The 22,747-nt window shown below is 31.4% G+C and overlaps 1 protein-coding gene across 4 annotated transcripts in view; it reads left to right on the top strand.

Moving 5' to 3' along the window:
- Positions 1 to 834: 834 nt before the first annotated feature.
- Positions 835 to 22,747, top strand: part of LOC107453078 (receptor mediated endocytosis 8) — a 124,237-nt gene continuing 102,324 nt past the window's right edge. For 2 of the 4 annotated variants that reach the window (XM_071180348.1, XM_043054082.2), the window contains exons 1-10: positions 835 to 974; positions 1,060 to 1,123; positions 5,731 to 5,826; positions 7,824 to 7,915; positions 7,986 to 8,152; positions 12,171 to 12,253; positions 14,675 to 14,832; positions 17,367 to 17,466; positions 17,544 to 17,651; positions 20,686 to 20,841. In XM_071180348.1, the coding sequence (XP_071036449.1) occupies positions 7,881 to 7,915; positions 7,986 to 8,152; positions 12,171 to 12,253; positions 14,675 to 14,832; positions 17,367 to 17,466; positions 17,544 to 17,651; positions 20,686 to 20,841 (807 nt within the window). In that variant the 5' untranslated portion in view covers positions 835 to 974; positions 1,060 to 1,123; positions 5,731 to 5,826; positions 7,824 to 7,880. Of the gene's footprint in view, positions 975 to 1,059; positions 1,124 to 5,730; positions 5,827 to 7,823; positions 7,916 to 7,985; positions 8,153 to 12,170; positions 12,254 to 14,674; positions 14,833 to 17,366; positions 17,494 to 17,543; positions 17,652 to 20,685; positions 20,842 to 22,747 lie in introns of those variants that run through there. The other 2 variants (XM_071180409.1, XM_071180383.1) reach the window with 2 other exon arrangements.

Below are 22,747 nucleotides of genomic sequence, written 5' to 3'. Positions count from 1 at the left end.
AAGGGCAAAGTGTCCTGTAGCCCCCCCCCCCCATATACTACTATTGTTTTTTTCCTATCCACCAGCATGTAATATTCTCATTTTGGGGGCTCCGGCCCTTACTTTAATTGTATTTTTTCTCCAGGTTCCTGTATTTTTTTCAATAAATACTGGCCACATTAAGAATTTGCAATGTCAATGCTTTGAAATCCTAACATATAATATATATACAGTACAGAACCTCTTATCCAGAAATCAGAAAACCGGAACGAAATTAGATACATTTTCCCTCCATTTAAAAAAAAAAAAAAATTTTTTTTTTTCCTCAAAAGATTTCAGAATTCTTCTTTCTTATTTAAAAGATGTTAATCATAATTTTAGAAATAATCATTAGTTCCCTACTCTGTCAAAAGAAGTAAGAGTTTTTTAAAATTATTCTAAATATATATATATTTTTTTATTTGAGTTTGACAATAAAAAAAAACAACTGCTTTTTATAGCGATTCAGAAAACCGGAAAAATCAGTTGTCCGGAATAACGATGGTCCCGATCATTCCGGATAATGGGTTCTCTACTGTATATATGTATATATATATATTGCCCAAAACCCAATGTTTAGTGAAGAAATTGTTGCTTTTTTATAAATACTCTCTCTATTAACTATAATATTTTGTCTTAATATCAATATTATTTGTGATTTAAATCCATTGTTTCTTTGAATGTGTCTTGAAATGGATGAAATCATTGGATTTCTTTGTTGTAAAATTAGGAAAACCTGATTTATTTCAATAGTGCATTCAATTTCCACAACTCTATTTGTTAATTTGTTGGATTTTTTACTTTCGGTTTCAGCATTTCTTTATTAGTGATAAGCGGGATGAGCTCCTAAGAAAAGCTGTTGAAACTGCTGCTCTAAACATCGGAGTTGCGATAAAAATCTCTAAAGATTCAATTAAGACTTCTTCTTTCTGGGATCAAAGACTGGGAAAATACAGGTTTCAGCTTTGTTGTGTTCTTTTTTCAAGGATGAATTTTATTATTTAACTTTTAGATTTTTATCTAATTTTCTTTCTTTTGTAGTATTGATGATGCAATTACATCTCTCTGTGATTTTATTGTCCACAAGGAGTCTCGACGACACAACGTAAGTTCGTTTGCCAAACTAAAAAAAAATTTCAGAAATTTAAAAGCTTTAATGCTATCCTGTTTTTATTTTATTTTTCATTTTCTAATATAGATGCAGTATCGGACCCCAAATCCGGCACTCGTGGGACCGACGAAATTCCGTATTTCAGAATCTGCCGAATTTTGGATCTCTTTCGGAAATTCCAATGTGGCCCCCATATATTACAATAATTCAATTATACTGTTAGTTTAAGAAAAACCAATAAATTTAGTTAAGTTTTGATCATAGATTATGATGGGGTGAATTTAAAACTGTCCCGACGTAAGAAACTAAACATCAAGTAAAAAAACCCGCAAAAAGGATTTAATTCATTTTGTATCCTACGTGGTAGTTTCAATGTCAACTGGGTGTGGTGAATTTATGGTCAAATAAGAGAGGGAAATGTGGGGACAAATCAGTAGAGCAAGTGCACCGATGTCAAGATTGATAAGCAGGTGTTTTTACTGCTCCCTTTATTTTAAACTGCTTTAGGAACAGAGTTTCATTTGACACAGATTTTTTCATGCTTTTTTTTATTTTTAAAAGAAAATAAAGTTACTTCAGCAGAATAAAAATTCCAAGTAAAAAGAGAATATAACTGATTTTTTTCTCAAATCAATAAAAATTTCTTTTTAAAAAAATGAAATTTGATTAAGTGCCTAATTTCAGGTCCTATTGGATTTGGGGTCCCATACAGTAATAAAATTTAAGAAATTCAAAGATACCAACTATTGCAATTTATCTGTAATCACTATTATTCCATCGTCAAGACAACTGTTTTATGGTTGACTTGTAAAGATTATGGTTTTCAAGAATTTCCGTTCAAATCTATTTAAATAAAGTTTTTTCCCCATAACTTCTACAGGATGCGTAGCATTTTTAAAAAAAAGCTTAAAAGTGCTTATTTTCGATTTACGTTTTTTAAAAGCACTTAAAGGTGCATTTATTATTCGAGGTTTGTCAAAAAAGCTTAATTTTCTATCTTTTAAAAAGAGATTTTTTCCTTTGCTGTATTGATTGTCGTTTTCAATTACAAAAATAGCATGATTTTTACTATTTTCTTTGCAATATTTATCAGGAACTAGTTAATTTTTCATGATTATGTAAATTTTTTGCAGATATTTTTAATTTTATTGATTTTATGTTTATAAATCTAGATTTTTAAACGATAGGAAAAGAAAAATTCAGTACTGCACAAATCGTAATTATGATCTTTTTTTTTGGAAAGTGATTAAACATATTTTTTGAGTGCTTAAAATGTACTTGAAAATAGTTAAAAAGTACGTTGCTGAAAAATCTGGTTATGCACCTTGTTCTAAGAATTATGAAATTTTGTTATTTGAAACTAATCTACAATAAATGTTTTCTTCTCCTTTAACAATTCTAAAAATAATGAATAAAAAAAAAACGATTTAATTGAAACAAGAAATAAGAAAAAAGCAAATATCACGATTGGAACAAGCTCCTCTTAAACTTAATCTTCTCATCAAGCAAAAAACAAACTGATATCTGAAATGCTTTGGGCAAAATGCTTTTTAGTGGTTCAAATGCAGGATGATGACTAGTTCTAATTTAATCAAAAACCATGACTTTCATTTCAAGCAATAAATTTGAATTTTAGTTTAGTACTTTTATTTAAGTGCTACTTTTTTATTTTATCTAATAGTAAATTCATGCATTATTTTACTAACGTTATAACCTTATATCAAGTTGTATATGCACCTTTCAAATTGTTGTTGACGTATGCCTGTTTTAGGCAGAGGGGGTGCGATTGTTCTTGTTTTCCAGTGGCGCCATCTATGGCTAAGAATTCGACTTCTGCCATACCATGCGTTGCACCCGTTTATAGGGCGGACCCATTCATACATCCACAGATCATAATTTTGACCTGAATCAGAGAACAATCGATCTCCAATCCAGTACCCACAGAGGTATTGATTTGTTATGGGAGCATGGAGGACTTTTACGACTCGACAGATTTGACGTGCATCAGTCAACCTTTCAAATTAAACAAATGAAATTTGTACCGTTACCCCTCTAGCTGTGATCTCTATATTTAACTTAACAGTAGGCAAGTATCGAATGAATTACAGGAAACTCTTAACATTTAAAACTCATTTTTATTGCAACTCTAAATCTTCAAAAAACATAATTCCACATTAATTAAAACAACATACAACCTTAAAACACTCAAGCATAAACTTCAATTCATACCGTTAAAAAAAACATTTAAGAAATAAAAACTGCATTTAACATTACTAAAAACACTTAAGACTTGGTTTGTGATGTCTATAAATCACACTTAAATACTCATTGTTCTCCTACACAAAAAAACACAACATAAACAGTTCAGAATTTACAGTAAATGATTCCTCTAAAATGTTAACGAAATAAAATTTAAAGTTTTATAAGTACCCAAAAGAATTTACTGTTCGCCCTCTGGAAACGCCCACCGGAATGGTAGATGAGCTCGTGGACAAACTCCGCGGCTAGGCTCCCAAAATTTCTCCAGCTATTCTAACTTCATTAAGCTTAGGCATGTAGAAGGGGAACACCGGACTTCCAGCATAGATACGTTCGGACTTGGCCCACCGTCTCGAAGATATCGGCCTTCGGCAAATCACGGTCGTTCTTCCCGCTAGAGACTTCTGTTTAGCTTTCCTTAACTTCACGATACACCATCTTCGAGGTGCTGTCACGGACCACCTTTCCTGCGGACAAGCTCCGTATCCTCCGGGTTACTGCCTTTAGCCACACTCTTCACTTCTCTTTTATCCTCCCTTCAGCAAGGCGAAAGAATCTAGATTGACCTGTTTACCAAATCCAGAGTCATCCCGCATCCGGCGGGCGTCAGTACCAAAAAAAAAAAGAAAAAAAAGATCCCTGAGAAAAAACAATCATAAATCCACTAATACCCTGTAGAAGTTATAATAGCATCCTCAATAAATATTAATAAATTTAGTTACCCAGATTTCACCCCAAAAATCCCATTTTAAATGACTAATTCAAAATTTCCAAAAAAAAATATCATTATTCTGATTGAATTTAAACTTTACCATAGTGGTGCCATCTACAGAAAAATAATCTATCTTTAAAAGTATTGAAAAAAAAAACTATAATAAATTTCTATTTATTACAATCTCGCTTTAAAAGTATTGAAAAAAAAAACTATAATAAATTTCTATTTATTACAAATTACATCTTTTGTTAGTACATATATGTACTATATTTAGCAGATCAGGCATGTGATTCTTTCACAAATTTGTGGAATTTCACAAATCTGAAGATCGTTGATTGGCCTACTTCCGCGAATCAATTTTGTTTTCATTGTTTTAATTAAGAATTAGAAATTCTAACCTATAGTTCAAACTGGATCGTTTTTAATGCTAATTCAGGGGAATATCACAAAAAATTAGACAACAACCATTTTGCCAATGGGTAACCTGTGATGGCCTTTCCGCAATCACAATTTTTTCCTAAATATTGTTTTAAGTTAAAAGAAATTTATATATTTCAGGAAAATGTAATAACTTTTATATTTCTTTTATAACGTTTTTCTAAAAAATTATTTTTTTAAAATCAACGATAATTGAGTAGAAAAAAGATTTTTGTATTTAAAGTCAAAATTTGTGGGAATGTTGCATTTATTTTTATTATTATAGTTTATATTCAGACAAAAAATTTTCAGAGTTCTGCTGAAAATGTAAATTTTGTTACTTACCCAAACTTTTGTTAGCAAGACATTTATTTCATCCTTAACAGCACCCTCTTTTTTCTTCTTCCTAAATTCTTATTCTTTGATATCATTGTAAGTATCACACAAACACCAAATTGAAGAGACTACTAAATTATTTTTCATCATGTCTCTAAAACATAGCAAAGCATATTTTCTTAAGAAAACACGAACCCACGTGTCGAACATTCGACTTCTTTACCGAGACCACTTTCGCTGTCAAACTCTGGATCGGTTTCTTCAAATTGATTCCAAACAGAGTCCTTGTTAAATGCATGGTTTTTCTAGACTCTGTCATGTTTTCCCAGTTTGCCATGGGTATCATATTTAGTACAAATACATTCTCATAAATAACCAGTTTAAATCAAGATATTTAACTGTTGTCTTAAACCTGAAGGCTTAAAAAAAAGATTTGAAGCAATATTGACTAATTAAAAACATTTTTTTAAAATAATAATTGTGTTTGCTTTCCATTTTTTTTGTGGATAACACTGTTCTATAAGTACTCTGAAAATAGTTTTTTATGGCTGGAAAGGAATATGTACACTACAAAACTGTTGATTATGGTAATTGTTGAATTTATAATTAATCTTCATTTTGTACTTCTAAACACTTCTTAATCTGATAATATGCCCCAAAGGGCAACAAATAATAAATAAGAAAAAGAATTGGGATTATTTTAGCTTTTTTAATTGTGTCTGTCTTGTGGTGTTGATTAACACCAATTTATTTACTTTTCTTCACTCCTTACAAAGAACTGGTTTTCTTTTATTCTCTTCTATATAATGTGTAATGTGACTCATTTATTTGATAAATAAAAGTGTTGTAAGTAATAAATCGAAATGTTATGTAGGAACCCGTAAAGAGGGTTTTAGGATTGACTGAAACTTGCCTTCTGGAAAGAGATCCACAAACGTACTCAATTGCAACACTCAGGCCTTTATCCTCTGTAAGTATTCCTTATCTTTTTATTTTAAATAAGCAATGTCTTTGTAGCGTGTCTATCACTACAAATTTACAATTCCAATTCACTAGTGTATAAGACATGTTAACTGGATTCTATGAAGGGGAACCTTTTCATTGATGAAGGTTGACATTGTCCAAAACTCTCTCCCCATATTGGTAACCAGGCGTGATGAGAACATGCCTACCTAGACAGAAACTCCCACTTCGATCTAAAACACGCCTACTTCGATGGATAGTCCACATTGAACAGTTGACTTGCTTCATGTGACTGTGACATTATCCACCTCCTTGCGCTGTTGCTACTCAGTCCCCATCTTACATAATATGTATTGTATTCATTCGACTGCTAAAGGCAATACAGGAGCGACGATGACTGTGTATTTAATGCATCTCTCCCAATCAGCACTCAAAAGTATGGTGATCTTAATACAGCTCTTCCGGCTTCTCACAATGAATCAACTACTGGCATCTTGTTCATCGAATTCTATCAGAGCTATAATTCTGGTGGAGGAGTATTGTGGTGTGTCTACCACTACAAAATTACAATTACAATTCACTAGTATATAAGACACGTTAACTTGATTCTATGTTGGGATATCTTTGCATAGACGAAGGTCGACATTGGCGATAACTGTTCCCACAGTCTTTTTAACTTTTTGTTGCAAAGAATATGTATGTATACATATGTTGCAATAAAAGTTTTGAGAAATTAAAAAATTTTTTTAATAAAATTTACTCTCAATTAAGAAACAAAATTTTTTTTGTTAGATACAGTTCATAGTTATAAAGGGAAAGGAGTATAGTTTTAGGTTTTAAGGATAAAATAAGTATTAATGCATTTATTTCATTTAAAAAAAGTCGCGAAAATTTGGGGTAGGCTCTAATTTTGTGGGGGAGTGTCTTGTCGTCCAGAATTTGATTACTTTAAATGTCTATTCTGTTTAAAATGTAAGCTTTATTTTTTATTCAATTCCATTTATGAAGTATTTTACATACATTTCGGTGTATAAGTCAACTTTTTGAATCTCCAAAATTCTAAGAAAAATTAGGGAGTTGATTTGTATACTAGTAATAATATCTGACGTGGAAAAGTGGTGTTTCAAATTTTTAATACTGTTATAAAATTATAGGACCAGTCACATCCTTGTAAAAACAACTGTTACTTTGAATATGTTTTTTTTTTTAAAAAATACTAGTTTTGAAGAACTGTATTAGTAAGTAATTTAGACAAATCACCAACGTTGCAATTTTATTTGGATCAATTAGGGTTTTTTTTATTAAAAAAAAGTTTTTGTAAGAGAAATTTTAAAAAAGGAATCAAATGCTATGCCCATTTACTTAAATAGCTATGTCCCATTTCTTAAACACACATTTTGTGCTTTGTTAAGAATTGTCTGTTTTATTATTGCTATCACATGGTGCATAGCATTTTGAAATAGTGCTTAAAGATGCTTATTTTTTATTTTCGTTTTTTAAAAGCCCTTATTGGTGCTTTTTTGTTTGTTTTTTTTTAAAAGGTGCCTTATTTTCCATTGAAAATGAGATTTTTCTTCCTTAGTATGTCTATTTTGGCTAAATATTAAGAAAAGCATAATTTTCACATTGTTCTATTTAGCATTTTCACAATTCATTCCAACAAAATGCATTTTGGCATAACGTATGAAAGCGCAATCATGTTTGATGAAATATTTGCAGACCTGTGTCTATTGATTCCATGACACTTTCAGTTGCATATTCTCAGACTTCCACTGTCTGACGTTGAACCCTCTTCATCTTTTTATGGTGGTTAATATAATCAAGAAACTTTGTCAAAAACTAGTTATTTTGTCATAATCGTGTAAAGTCTTTGAAAACTGTTTTGTTAATGTATATAGTGCTTAAAAAGTACTTAAAAGGGTCTTATTTTTCATTGAAAGATTTGGATACGGTATTATGCAATTGTTTTGTACTTATCTATAATTCTTTCTCATATAATTCTAGATTTATGCATTGATACGCCATCCCGATAATCCTCAAAAATTCTTAATAGAATATGTAATGGGTCAAGTCCGTTCCTACACATCTACTGACAGGTAAAATGATTACTTTAAAATAGAAAATGACTCGCGTTGTGCTCGATTAAAATATTGTTCTGTTCTGTAGAGATGCCCTTTTAGCGACACTATTGGACGGTGTAAGAGCTTCTGGTAACTGTGATATCCATGTCAAAATGCAGCCTACGTGTAGGGGACAGCGCTATGGTCCATTTTATCAGCCTGTTGATGAAGAAATAGAAACAAACCATTTGCGTTTCCTAGTTTCATTGCCAGGTGAGTTTCTGTTTTTGTAATGTCTTAAACATACCTGCCAAGTCTCCTGTTTTTGAATGAAGACTTCTGTATTTTACGACTATCTCCTGTTTTACAGTATATTCTCTAATTTCTCCCTATTTGTTAAAGAAATTTAAGTAGAAAAAAAATGGAGATGAAATATCCACTGATGGCAAAAATATTTCTGTTATTCCTCAACAGATAGTGCTATTGTCAGTACTGCAATATGTTGAGTATTAATAGTTTAAAACGAGCCACGATGGCTCAGAGGGTAGAGTTTTCGTCTTCCAATGAGGTAAACCAGATTCGCAATGGCTGGTCGATACAAATCTGCATCCCGCTTGCACTGGCCACGATGCTGACAAGAAATATCCTCCTTTACACAGATCATGGGTTAGAATCCCTTTGCCATAAGGCTAAGCGTGGTCTTCCTCTCCATGTAATGCAAATGCGGGTTAGTTTCATCATAAAGTCCTCCATGAAGGTACATTTCTTCCAATACTTGATCCAGGAGTAAGAGACTCTTGTCATCTGGATTGGGTTTAAAATTACGAGGCTTTGGAGTTGAACAGTAGTACTTGTAAACCCAAAATTGGGTTGACTGTTCTACAACGGTTATAAAATAAAATAGGTTTTGTAATTATGAATAATGGTTTAAGAAAAGAGATTAAGATTTGTATGCATCACTAAATGTAAGTGCTTATTTCATTCCAATTTTGAATTTCTCTTTTTTTGACTTTCATCATTATGCATGATGTATCAAAACTTTACTCATAGTGTAAAAAATGTCACTAGTAAAATCTCCATTTTTTTATTTGTTGCCAATGTTGGCAGGTATGCTTAAATTTTTACAAATTTTTATTGCATTCTTCATTAAAATGTTATCTTTCTTTAGGCTATACGAAATAGATTTTTTACTGTGCAAAATCAAATCTTTGTGTGATTCTCATTGCAAACATGGTAGCTTTTTTAAAAGCCCTTAAGATGCTTTTTTCATTGGGTGTTTTTAAAAATTGCTTAATTTTCCCTATTCGAAAATTAGATTTTTTCTTTACCACATCAATTTTTGCCATGCATTATGCGAAAGCGTGGTTTTCAAATTGTTCTATTCACCGTTCTCACAATTCATTGAATCACAATCTATTTCAGTGTACCGTTGGTCCGTAGCGTATGAAAGCACCAATCATTTTACAGGTTTGATGAGATTATTGCACTCTCATGTGCATCTCTGTTGCATTTTGTAAGATATTCTCAATTTCAGGCTTCATTTTCCACCCACTGAAATCGTACCGAAAAATCTCTTTGATCTTTTTATGGTGGCTAATATAATTCAGTAAAGAGTTCTTTGTCAGAATAATTACTTTGTTAATGTATATCGTGCTTAAAAATATTCTTTGAGTGCTTAAAATAAGTACTTGAAAGTTGCTCATTTTTTGTTGAAAACTGGCTATGCACACTGACTTAGCTTGAATGTGTGTGACAATTATTCTGCATTTTGTTAATGTATATGGTTCATAAAAATATTTTGAGTTCTTAGGTACTTGAAAGGTGCTTATTTTTTGTTGAAAGTTTTGGCTACGCACCCTGACATTGAATACCAGAATAAGCTTTTTTTAAAGTTATATTGCAAACAAACTGAGATGTCATCGAGATTCTGACTTGAAACACAATACCTGTCCCAGTTATAAGTATTGGAACTCATTTTTGTGTTTGTAACATCTTGCAATCGAAATTTCGACCGTGTTCTGTCATGCTAAAATTTTAACTCTAAAATTACTTTTTTACAAAGAGACTAAAGAGATGATGGTGTCTCGTTTTGTTACATCTTTTATTATTATAGTGCTGTGGAAAAGTTCACTTAAAATATACAATTTGTCTGCCTCCAACTTATGGTATTTTTAAGTCATAGTGAGATATAATAGTAATTTTATGTTTAGCTATTGAAAATAAAACACTATATTATTACATATTATTTGCAAAATTTTTAAAATTTACAACAGTTTTATCTTTTTTGTAAATACATTCGTTTAATCTAATAAGGCTGATACTTATTAAAGTTAGTTGATTGACTAGTAAGAAGAAAGTTAGAATTTAATAGCTTTGGCTTAGCTAAATAAGAATTGTTTGGTCCCTTTAGTGATTCTTCCTCGGATTTCCGCTTTTTTACAGATTTTTCCATTTTCCCCGCTAATTTCCGCTGAAATTTTTTTTTGCACAAGTTAAAATATTTTATGAGGAATTTAATTTTCCTTGGAATAAAACTGGTTGACCTTTATACAGGGATAAGATTTTTGTCTTTTGAATTTCAGCCTTTTTATCAAAAACTCTGATTCTCTAAAAGTTTAGTTTTTTTTATTTATAAATATCCCGTTTTTTTAAAAAATTCAGTTGTTGAAATAAAATAATTATATTTATGTACAATTTTCAAAGATAAACAGAAAATTAAAACTACGCCATAGCTGCTAACCCTTCCACATTTGTACTTATTTTAACTATTTTCTCCGCTTTTACGCACAGAAAATAAGATTTTCCGTATTTTTATCCGTCCGCCGGATAGCTCGTATTTTCGTAATTCAGGCGTCGCTGATTCATGTTTTCTGGCGTGAAAGTGAACAAAAAAAAAGGTGGATTTGCGGTGAAAATATTTATTTACTCATTCAATTAATCTTGTATTTTGTATGTTTTGTATTTAATTTTCATTTATTATGTCTAAACAAAAACAGCCTTTTAGAAAACCGAAGTCCAGACTCTGCAAATATATCGAGTCTTATTTACGCAATTTTAATATCAATCATCAATATTCGTATTTACCTGATTTAAGAGTTGCACATTGAAATTGTTATTTGCGCTATTTAAATTTCGTATATTATGATTCTTATTTACGAGATTTAAAAATCCAATATTGCGTTTTGTATTTATGCATTTTTAAAATCTCTATTTTATTATCAAACATAGATTTTTGTATTTATCTGATTTAAAAGTTGAACGTTGCGATTCTTATTCAGGCGATTTAAATATTGTACATTGCGATTCTTATTTACGAGATTAAATTTACGAGATTTGTATTTATGCGAGCTTAAAATCCAATGTCATGACTCGTTTTTGTGGTTGTACTATCAAACATCGATTTTCATATTTATACGTGCTTTAAAAATTAGACATTGGGATTCGCACGATTTAAAAATTGGACATTGTGATTCGTATTTTCGTGATCTAAAACTTACGCATCATGATTTGTATTTTCGCATTTTTTAAATTCAATATAGTTTCATATTCAAGTGATTTAAGAGCTTCATATCAGGATTCTCTCAATTTAAAATCATGCATGTGATTCATATTAATACCTGTACAATTTTAAAATTAATCATCGGGATTGACAATCACATGGTTTACAAGTTTAAAAATAACACTTTTTTTGTCAATTTTTTGGATTTATATATATATATATATATATATTCATTCTTGGATTTCCTCTTTTTTACTTTCTGATTGACTACTCTCATCCCTGTTTTTTATTACCAAAAAATAAAATCTTAAATGCAATAACTACTGTATTTATAATTTTTACATACACATGAAAGTAATGGATTACACACGCATCTTATTCAATTATAGCAAATTAAACAAAATTTTGAAGCTGAATATAACTGGTATAATATAATATAAAAACAAAAAAATAAGATTTTCAATACATAAATTTTACAAATCTTTTCCCTCCCTCGACTGAAAAACTAAGACCACTAATACCATCTAGTAGGAAAGTAGTAAATTAAGTATCATAAAGTAGAAACAAACTCAGCCCGGGCCTCACAAAATAGAAACGTTAATTTTCTTCCTTCCTGAAGTCAGTTTGGGCATCACAAATACTGCACTTAGTAGTTGTCCGAGCTGGATTCGGGCGATACTGGCAAGGTGTTAAATAATTGTGTTTTAAGCAATGATTTTTATTGTTATTTCATCTATTTATATTCTAATAGTAATAATTTTTAAAAAACCTGGTTTTACTCTTCTATTTCAGTTCGCTGGGATTTTAGTAGAGCTGTTTTTCAATTTAACAACAATGTATCCTACAGAGGACTCATTAACTCAAACATTCAAGAAGTAAGAAAATATGTATATTGACGTTTATGAAAGTTAATTATTTTTATGGAGCTTTTAAAGACTTAATAAGATGTTTTAAAATCATAATTTACTATGATTTTTAAAGTTCTTCTTTTCAAAATATTATAAATTATATTAATTAATAATTATAATAGTAAATAGAATCTCTTAAAAAGAACAGAATTTTATTAGGAAGTAAGTTATTTTATTTTCCTGAATAATTTGAATAAAAATAAGGAACATAAGTTTTCATTGTTTTACTTATCTGGTGAGAAATAGATTGATAATTCTGACTGATTTAATTAGTTTTAATTTTAAATGGAAGAAAACATTTTAATTATTTAATAAAAAGTAAGTAAAATAAAAAAAAATTTGTTTACCTAAGTAGGAGTTGGCTTTAATTCTTTTTTATATTACTTCTTAATATTAAAAGTTTATTGTATTTGCTGGAAAAAAATATTCTAGTTATCAAGGAAAGAGTAAAACCTTAAGTAAATAGGAAATTTATTTTTTCAATTTACTGAAAAATTTGAGAAAGTGAGATTTAAGTTGGTGAGATGTGACTGCATTTTAAAATTTTCATTGTATTTACTTCAAACACTTGTTTAATGCAATATTAAGTTCCAGATAGTATACCAACTTTAAATTTTTTTAATCTGTTTTAAAATTAAAGGATTTGTCCTATTTCTATTACATGTTAATGCTGAAAGTATGCCCATAGATAAAGAATTATACTAAGCATAATATTTAATCTATTTCAATCACGAAGAATTATTCATGTGTGATCTATGTCTTTATCCCTGTGGCAGATTCGCAGCGACATGGCTACATTCTGAGTTATTGCAGAAACATTTTTCTTTTGTAAAGTAAAAATTTTTTTACTTTTCTTGTCTACAGAAATTTACACGTAATATTTTTATCATGCCTTCAGGTAATCACTTTTTGACACGCTTAATTTACGACGATAGTATCGGAAATTGACTTAATGTTTCGATTGTATTTTCGGCAGTTATTGATACTGATTTTCAAGTGGATATCAAATATTCCCATACATTTCAAACAATATGGAAAATTCGAATAGTGCATTTGAGTATTTACATTTTAAGCAGTAATTCTATCGAATTTTTGACAGTTATTGCTATTGATTTCTCTGTAGTTTTTAAATCAGACATTTTTTATACGATATTATTTATCACAACAACATAGCCTCGAAACGAAACACACATTTGAAGATTCATTTGATTTGGTTGTCGATCTTTTTTCGGCAATCACTTTCACTACGCATTTCATGATTTTTAATTATATTTTTTTATTGTGATGATTATTTACAAAATGCAAAGAAGGAAATAATTTGTCTGCCCCATAAAATGTGAGAATATCACTCATAATATTTGAATAAAAAATTATTGCTTGTTTTATAAAAAAAAATTATATATTTTTTTTTGTAAACGTAGTGCTTTTGATATTTTAAATTTGTTACATATATGTTTGTTATTATTAAAAGTATCATGCAGAAAGATATTAGTGCTAGCGAATTTTGTCGCAGATAGCTTGAAAAAATTCTGCCACAGGGGTCATTTCATTTTTATGTCTTGTTCTACGGATGGTTCACCTTGTAAATCTGAGCACAGATGGCGCTAGGAGGTTAACAATCGTCATACAACTTCCTATTGATTTTGACGCCTAAACTTGAAAAAGCGTGCCATCCAACATTATGATACTAATAGTGTTAACAATATAACACATTCTTTCAATTTAAAATCCAACTAATCAAACAACAAATGAATTTAGAAAACTTCACGAACATGCTATGACGCAACCTAGAAAATATCAAACGATGATATTTTATACAAATATAGGTATATAGTTTTTCTGTTGCAAGAACTCTCCCCACTCCACTTAGTCTGAGGCTGTCTGCTGCTATGAAAACAAGAATAATGCATTTCAGGGAGAGTAGTTTCTCTTCACTCTAGGGCTAACACAGTAGACCGAAGAAAAAGATTCCCTTTCTCTCACATCCAAGAGCCAAAACCTGTCCTAAACAATGACCCGACACCCCTATTTGAAATAGTTTTACCTCGTTTCAATAGTCACAGCCACAGGTCCAAACGAATGGCTAGGAGAGTTTTTACTTTAGACAAACTATAAGACTCAAAACCTGCACTTTATTTATGTTTTGATATTATTTTTCTTACATTTTGTTTTTGACTCACAACCAGTTAGAATTTGTAAATTACACGGAACTCTTATAAAGTTCTCCCTCTTAACATTAATTTTCTTCTAATTTTAGGAAATATGTTATTGTTTACGTTCAGTCAACCAGTCAGATTTCCCCCTCTATAAATAGTATCTTCCCTTTCACTCTTTGAAGTTATTCTAAAAGATTCATGTCTAATTGGAAGAAATATTTTTTTATTCTAGAATAAAGATAAACTCATCCAGCCAGCACTGATGGCCCTCTTAGAAAAAGATGGTGACTCAGAATCTTGCTCACCAGAAGTGTTGGAAGCTCAGTTTCAATGCATCAGGCGTTTAGTTGCATCAAAAGTAGGATTTGCCACTTTTACCATGGTCCCTACGTAAGCACTCATTTTTTTTTAAAAAAAAACCATATTTTGGGGATATCACAGTCATACATAAGCCATAAGCCCAATATTTTTTTCTAATAAATGGAAACGAATATAGTTATTTTCAGGATAGTAATAATAATAAAAATATGAGAAAACTACAGACGGACCTATATATAACGAGATTCCATTTTGCGAATTTCTCTATTTTGCGATTTTTCTTCTTCAAGGAACCAAGAACATTTTGGAAATTTCTTGGTAAAATAACTTCCTATTAGCGAAGTAATTTTTCTATTTAACACACTTTTATTTGAGATCCACTTTTCCTATTTCTCAAAATATTTCAGAACATTTCAAAATTGTTAACGCATTTTATGGAAGAAATGACCTTGAATTGATTTTCAGAGCCACTTTTAAATTTTAGAGAAAGCAGTAAAATCCCTTTCCCTTTTTGTTAACATCAAAAATCAATTTACGAGAAAGCATAACATGTTTTTCTAAAGCATGAAACTATGTTACCGATCATACTATTCATAACGCGGAGGACAAGGATGACATCCCTTTAGAAGAACTTTTAAAAAAATGTAGGTACAGCTAAGAGTGAGCCTCAAAATTACTGATGCATTGATTAGTGATTTTCTTTTTATTGATTCTGAAGCTGAAACCACAGAAACCTGAACTGAATCGGATATTTTGGACAGTGTGAAAAATGAAAATAATACAGCCCTAAATTGTGAGGAAGACAAAGACAGAAATAATGAAGAAATCACCAAACCTTCATATTATGAAATGTTAAAATCATTTGAAACAATTTGGTAGTAGATAATAATTAACAATATGAAGATGTATCAACTGTTATTTTAATTGTGTCTAGTGTTCATGAATATGTTTTGTGTTCATGAATAACCTGTTTTGTGTTGAAGAATTTCAAATGGTGATTTTCTATTTAACGAATTTTCCATACAGGGAACTTTTTATCGGGATTTAGCGACTTCTTTAAATAGAGGTCAGACTATTTTTCAGAGCTTGGAATATTGCATGTTAAGGCATGCCTAGCTTAGCACTTAAATCATTTATCAGATATACCATAAAATATCCATGAAGACCCTCCTTAATTTCTCACAGAAGGAAAATATTTCTTTTTTTTTTGTATACGTAATTTTGTATGCATGAAATACAATTAGTGTACACACTTTAATTTTTTCATTTTTCCCTAGAAGAACTTTTATTTGTGTTTAAACAATGTATTTAGGTACTTGATAATGTAAAACGTCTTTTGCTTAAAAAAATATCAAGATTTCAAAGAAATTTGAAATGTTTTGAATACTCAAAAAGGGGCTCCTATTCTTAAGGGTGAACATAAGAGCATGTTTTTTGCATAGTCTTAAGGAAAATTAGACTAGCTTTGCTCCAAGTGAAGGGAAAAAAAAAACATTTTAAACGAGCTGTAGCTAATCATGGTTCTCAAAGATGGCACTACCAGTCCCATTCTGTATTGCAATTTGCCATTTTAGTCACTTAAATATAGTTTTCATTAATGATGTTACTCGAAATTTTCAGGATTTTTTAGTTGTGCTCACAATCATCCCTGAAAAACCAATTATACAAATGTAATTCTAGAATCGTTTTTGAATGGAAAAAAAACACACACACACAAGAGGGAAAAAGTAAGAGCATGAAATGTTTTTACTTTACTTTTTATGATAGTCCTTGTTTTAATGAGCAGATCTAATTTTTCCGGACAAGCTTCAGTAGCTCTGCCTTTAAGAAGTCGCCAACTCTAAAGGCATCTTCTTCCATTCACCAATTGCTTACTTTTGTTACCATCTTTACTTACCGTTTTTAGCGACCATCTTAAAAGTGGTTTATATAATTGCTATTGTAGTGTATCTACCACTACAAAAATACTATTCCAATATAAGACATGTTAACTCAATTCTATGTTGGGGTACCTTTTCATAGATGAAGGTTGGCATTGCTGATAGCTACCCCCCCCCCACACACACATTGGTAACCTTCTGACAAGATGTGAATACGCCTACTTTGATGGATTGTTCACATAGAACTTGTGACTGTGACATTATTCACCACCTTGCGCTGTTGCTACCCGGTCACGCACAACGTCGGCCTGCATACTCTCGACTGCTAATGGCAACACAAGAGCAACTATGACAGTGTTCTTAATACAGCTCTCCCGGCTTCTCACAAAACAACAATGAACAACTGGTGGTATCCGTTCATCAAATTCTATCACAGATACAATTTTGGTAAGGGAGTACGGTAATGTATCGACCACTACAAAAATACAATTCCAATTCAGTAGTATATAAGACATGATAACTCAATTCTTTGTGGTACCTTTTCATAGATGAAGGTTGACATTGCCAATATCTACTCTCCCCACACTATCAATAATTGTTTTGTTTAGCAATGGCATAATTTGGTAATTTCTCGGATCATTTTAATGAAGTTGTTATATATTGATTCTGTGTTATATATTGATTCTGTTTTATATACCGAATCTGTGTTCATTTTATTGTTCACAGGTTTAGAGAAAAATTAGGAGTGAAAGTTGTTAAAGCTCTGAAGCGTGGTGATACCGGCGTAGCTCATGCCAGTGTTGATATGCTCTGTGCCCTTATGCAAGTAAAGATGCTTTTAACTGTTTAAATGGTTGGTACCAATATGGCCCTTATATAAACAATACTTATTTTCAATTGTAGCCCATGCATGATGATTATGATTTGAGACAAGAGCAGCTTAACAAAAGCTCTTTACTCTCTTCAAAAAAGTTCCTTGAAAGCTTGTTGGAAATGTTTGTGGAACACACTGTAAGTATTTTATACTGATTTCAGAAAAATCGATGTAACAATCAGTGTTGGAAAATCGCATCCATGTTGAGTTTCTTTTTTAAGAAAACTGTGAGAGAAAATTTTCTGTTTCTCCTTCATTACTAATTTAAATGAAAGAAAAATTAAGTTCAAACAAACCTAGAATTTGTCATGAAGTTTCAATTGCTGAAAGAAAGAAAACTTCAAAATATTTAAATGCAAACAAATCATTAGAAGAGAACTTCTCTGTTACGTAATCCTAAGTTATCTTCTCATATTTTATATTCATTTGTATATTTTAAAATTTTCTTTTCAGTCTTTGAAACTTCATGGCTTACTCAAGGATTGTCTGAACTCACTTTAAATTTTAAGTTAGTAATGTAAGAGAATTTGTGAGGAAAATTTTCTTCAGCGATGTGGCATCCTCTTGACTTTTAGGCATATCATATTTCCAGAATAAACTAGAAAATTGTTGAAAAATTTTCACTCCAAACATTTGTGTTTTATTTGCACTATTTATAGAGTTAATACAAACTGCTAAAAAAAGTATCAAAATTACCTTGATTTTTAGTGTGCCGAGATAGCCTGGTTGGTAGAGCCCTTGTCCGAGAGCTCGTGGGTTCGAACCCCGCGGCCGAAGACTCCCCGTGTAGTTGGTGACTAATGCACGTTAAAATTCTGTCAAGTTGCAAAGTCCGCCATGTTCCCATAACAAATCAATACCTCTGGGGGTACTGGATTGGAGATCGATCGTTCTCCGATTCAGGTAAAAAATTACGATCTGTGGATGAGTTAATGGATCCGCCTTATAAACAGGTGTGACGTATGATGTGGCAGAAGTCGAATTCTTGGCCATAGATGGTGCCACTGAAAAACAAGAATCGAACACCACTCTGCCTTAAATTTACTTGGTTTCACCAAGCAGACTTGCCCGTGTGGCAAGTGGCATTAGGACCAACCAATTTTTACTAACTAATAGAAAAATTTCTTTTAGACTGTGTGAAATATTGTTTTAGAGTGAGGCTTTAAAAGTTTTACAAAAAAGAGGGGCAAGGTAGTTACATAATCAACCATTTTCTTGGTGTGTTTGGTCATTAAATGAATCTATAGAAATGTTGAATTTTTCTTTAGAAACTGGAAAAATACAGGGAATTTTGGTGCTTATTTTTGTCGTTTAAAAAAAAGTAGTCACTCAAAGTGCAATCTATGGCTTGCACCAACCAATGCTGATGTGAAATTTCCTCAGTGTTAAACCGATCATGGGTTAGAGTCCCTTTGCCGTCAAGCTGACCGTGGTAGGTTCTCGTGGTCTTCCTCTCCATGTAACGCAAGTGCGGGTTAGTTCCATCAGAAAGTCCTTCACAAAGGCGAATTTTTCTTAATACTTGATCCAGGAGTTCCCTTGCCTTCTTTACTGGGTTCAAAATGGCAAGGCTACGGAGTTGACCATTAGTAGTCATAAATCCAAAAGAATTGGGTGGACTGTTCTATGACGGTTATGAAAAAAATAAATAAAAATTGAATCATGTAATAAAATTTTAGTCGTCAGTGTATTCATTGCAGAAAAAAAGTGGGAGAGAATTTCTCACCCTTTCTCAAAAACAGGGTGAGATTTCAAAAAGTTAAGTGAGATTTCTAAAAATTTAAAAAACACGAATAGACTTGAAAAAAAATTATTTCTTTAATTATAATACATTTTTCACATCTTCTAATTGAATATTTTTGCTGCATCATCATATGGAAAATGTTCTATATCTACTTTTTCATCGGCTATTATATTTATTTGGCTGAAAATATCCGTATTTGTTTCGTTTTGACCGTTTCTACCGNTGCCCGCAACGGAGTAGAAGATGTCGCCTTAACAAGGTATTTGTCCATCTTACATTCATGCACACAAATTGCAAACGTCTTACATGAAGAAACCTTACCTACGGTGAACACGTGGTTGCAGAGAAATGTGTTCTGAAAGGGATTCCGTGGTTCGGTGTGTGGTGTTCTGCTGTTCGCACCGGTTCTGAACAATACTGATAAATAGGGAAGCTAGATAGCAAGGACCGATGTTCAAAATAATGATAGATCAAGGAAGAAAAGTGAAACGGACGGCAAAAGACAAAATTTTTTCCAAAATTTGTGCATTTTGAAATTGATTAATAGAGTGCACGAACTTCTCGCGTTAATAATTTTTTATTGCGAGAAAAGAAAAAAATATGCGAGATTCTCGCGTTCTTGCGCTGTAGTGAAAGCACTGGTCGTATTTTTCAGGGGCTCGAAAGAACTCAGAAATTTTACGCGTCCCCGAGGATGACTTGTCCAACAATGTACCTGTCCTCCTTTGAAACTAACCCGTAGCTTCTAAATAAATAAAAATATAATTTTCTCTTATTTATTACAAACATTTATATAAATTGTGCAATGAATTAGTAGTTACTAGGATTACATTATACAGTAATAAAAGAAATTCTAGGTTACTAATAGTAACCTAGTATTTCTTTTATGAAATAATTTATTTCTTTTATGAAATAATTTAAATGACAGAGGTCAAGTTATCTGGAATGTCAATTCATCCGAGGGTACTGCGCTTTTTAAATGAATCAAATATGACGTTTTCCAGTTCCACAATCAAGCCAATGATTTACAGAGGTTTCTGTTTATTCCTTCGTTAGAAGTCCACATGCACAGAGCAACTTTTCTTTTGTTTACCAAGTACATGAGCATGCGCATTTGGTCTGACAAAGGAACTAGCAGGATTTCTAGATTCGAGGGTCATTTTAGAAATGAGGCGCTAGACTCTTGTAAGATAACAAAAATTGAAAATGTATCACTAACAGTAACAGGAAATGGCCGTTCGTACGGACGCCAGATTCGAGAAGGCGGACGGGCGGCTTTTTGAGCCCTGGTGTTTTTGATTCATTTTTGTTCTTATTTAGGCAACCATTTTCATATTTTTTTTTTCTGTGGCAACCCTGAAAATGACGATTTTAAGTTTGTTTAAATGAAACAATTATGAATTGATAACCCTGTTTTCTTCTTGCAGGCAAAAGGAACTGGTGCTCTTGTTGTATCATCTATGTTAGACTTTTTGACCTTTGCTCTCTGTGCCCCCTATAGCGAGACAACAGATGGGACTCACTTTGATACTCTTTTGACTCTAGTGGCTGATTATGGTAGACAGCTGTTTCGTCTATTCCAGGTTGTTCACTCAGTTTTTTTTAATTTTATGTGTCGCAATCTTCCGCATGAATTTGTTGTATGATACTTTGTACTTTCAAACATAAAATTACTGTGACAAATTTCTTTATGAAATGGTAGATAGAAAAATTAAAGTTAAAAACTATTTATGTTCGATAAGGCTACGGAAAATGAATGTCAAGGTTACAGGAACAAGCATTCGATTGAAAAGGGGTTCAATCCTGATATTTCTGATAATAAATATTTTGTCCTGAATTTTATTCTGAAATTCTTGATTTTTAAGTCAACTTAGAACACTATCCTAGCAACAAAATGACTTGGGGCCCCCCATCGGACCAATATTCACGAATCTCAGCTCAATAAGGGTTCGAAGGGCCGATATTTTTCTGATATGGCCCTATGGAATTGTCAGATTCACCTGATATTTTATAATCATTATTCAGCTAATATTAGCCCTATATAGGCTAATATTGTCACTGCATAGGACCAATATTAAAAAATGTAGATATCCCAATATTGGTCCCTCGGAGGATGTTCATATAGGATCCATATGGAGCCCAACTGGGGCCAAAGTATAATTGTTGCGGGAGTAATTTTCTATACAGTCGAACTCGTTTATAACGAGAACTCGGATTTAACGAGGGAAACGAAAATATTTGGTTGGATCAATGTTAAGTCTATGGAACAGAAGTCGCTTTTAACGAGCAAGACCCGGTTTTAGCGAGCAATATTTTTCTGTCTGGCAATCTTTTTTCTCATCTTTCTAGTCTTTCTGTCTTATCTTTTTTTCAAAATGATGTGAAATGAGCGAGTTCAAAGTAAGCTGACAGACTATTTTAAATATCTAAATTAATGAAAAAAATAAATGTTTTGGTAAGAATCTTTTCCTTTATTTTTCTTTCCGTTTATATATTCTTTCCTTTAAGACTGTAGCGCAACTAGAAATTTTTTTGCTGGTGGGGGGGATAGTTGTCATTAAATTAAGAAAAGTATTTAATTAAATTAATTAATGTAATTAAAGTAAGTATTAATTAAATTTTAAGTCAACTCAATCATTTGACCTCCCAAGCCCTCTTCTGGTTGCACGTCTTCCTTAAGGATCCGTTTATTACGAGCACTCGGATTTAACGAGTACATGTTACGGTCCCTTTGTGCTCGTTATAAACGAGTTCGACTGTACTTACAAATGTGGATCTTTTTATTTTAATTAATAATGCTAATAAAAATGTTAAAATTCAATAGTTTGAACTTAGAAACGATCCATTAATTATATGCATGGTTTAGGCATGTAGCCTTACCTGCAGAATTTATTGTTTTAAACTTCTTAAGAAGTGAATTAACATATGCGAAAACAGGGCCGGATTAAGCATACCTAGACCATAATAAAATTTTTTGGGGCCCTTAGATTAAATTTTTTTCTCATATAATTTTTTATTTATTCATATATAAAAGTATCTATATATCTTTTCATTTAATAAAGCATATTTAAAATAAAAATAAATAATAATTAAATTTTACTTTATTTTATTAAATTAGAACTAAAAAATAATCATAAGATTTTGAAAAATCATTGTTTTTTCTTAATTTTTTAAATTTTTTTCTTCAAAAAATCCATTTTAAGGGGGGTTTTAATTATTGGGGGGCCCCATGCCATGGCCTAATCGGTAATCCAACCCTGTATGAGAAAGAACTTGAATAATAATTTTACATTATAAAATATTATGAATTCACAGGGTTCATACGCTAATTTATTATTTTCAATAAATCTTGTTGGGAGGAATTTTGTAATCCACGATTCATATAATTTTAAAAATGATAGATTTTTAAGACTGTAACAACAATATAGTACTGATAGTCTAAATCACTAAAGATCAGTATTTTATCTTTTTTTTACTGCATCGATAGAG

The sequence above is a fragment of the Parasteatoda tepidariorum genome, chromosome 1 (genome assembly GCF_043381705.1).
Source record: "Parasteatoda tepidariorum isolate YZ-2023 chromosome 1, CAS_Ptep_4.0, whole genome shotgun sequence".
Lineage (NCBI taxonomy): Eukaryota > Metazoa > Arthropoda > Arachnida > Araneae > Theridiidae > Parasteatoda > Parasteatoda tepidariorum.
This window is presented reverse-complemented; position numbering and strand designations above follow the sequence as displayed.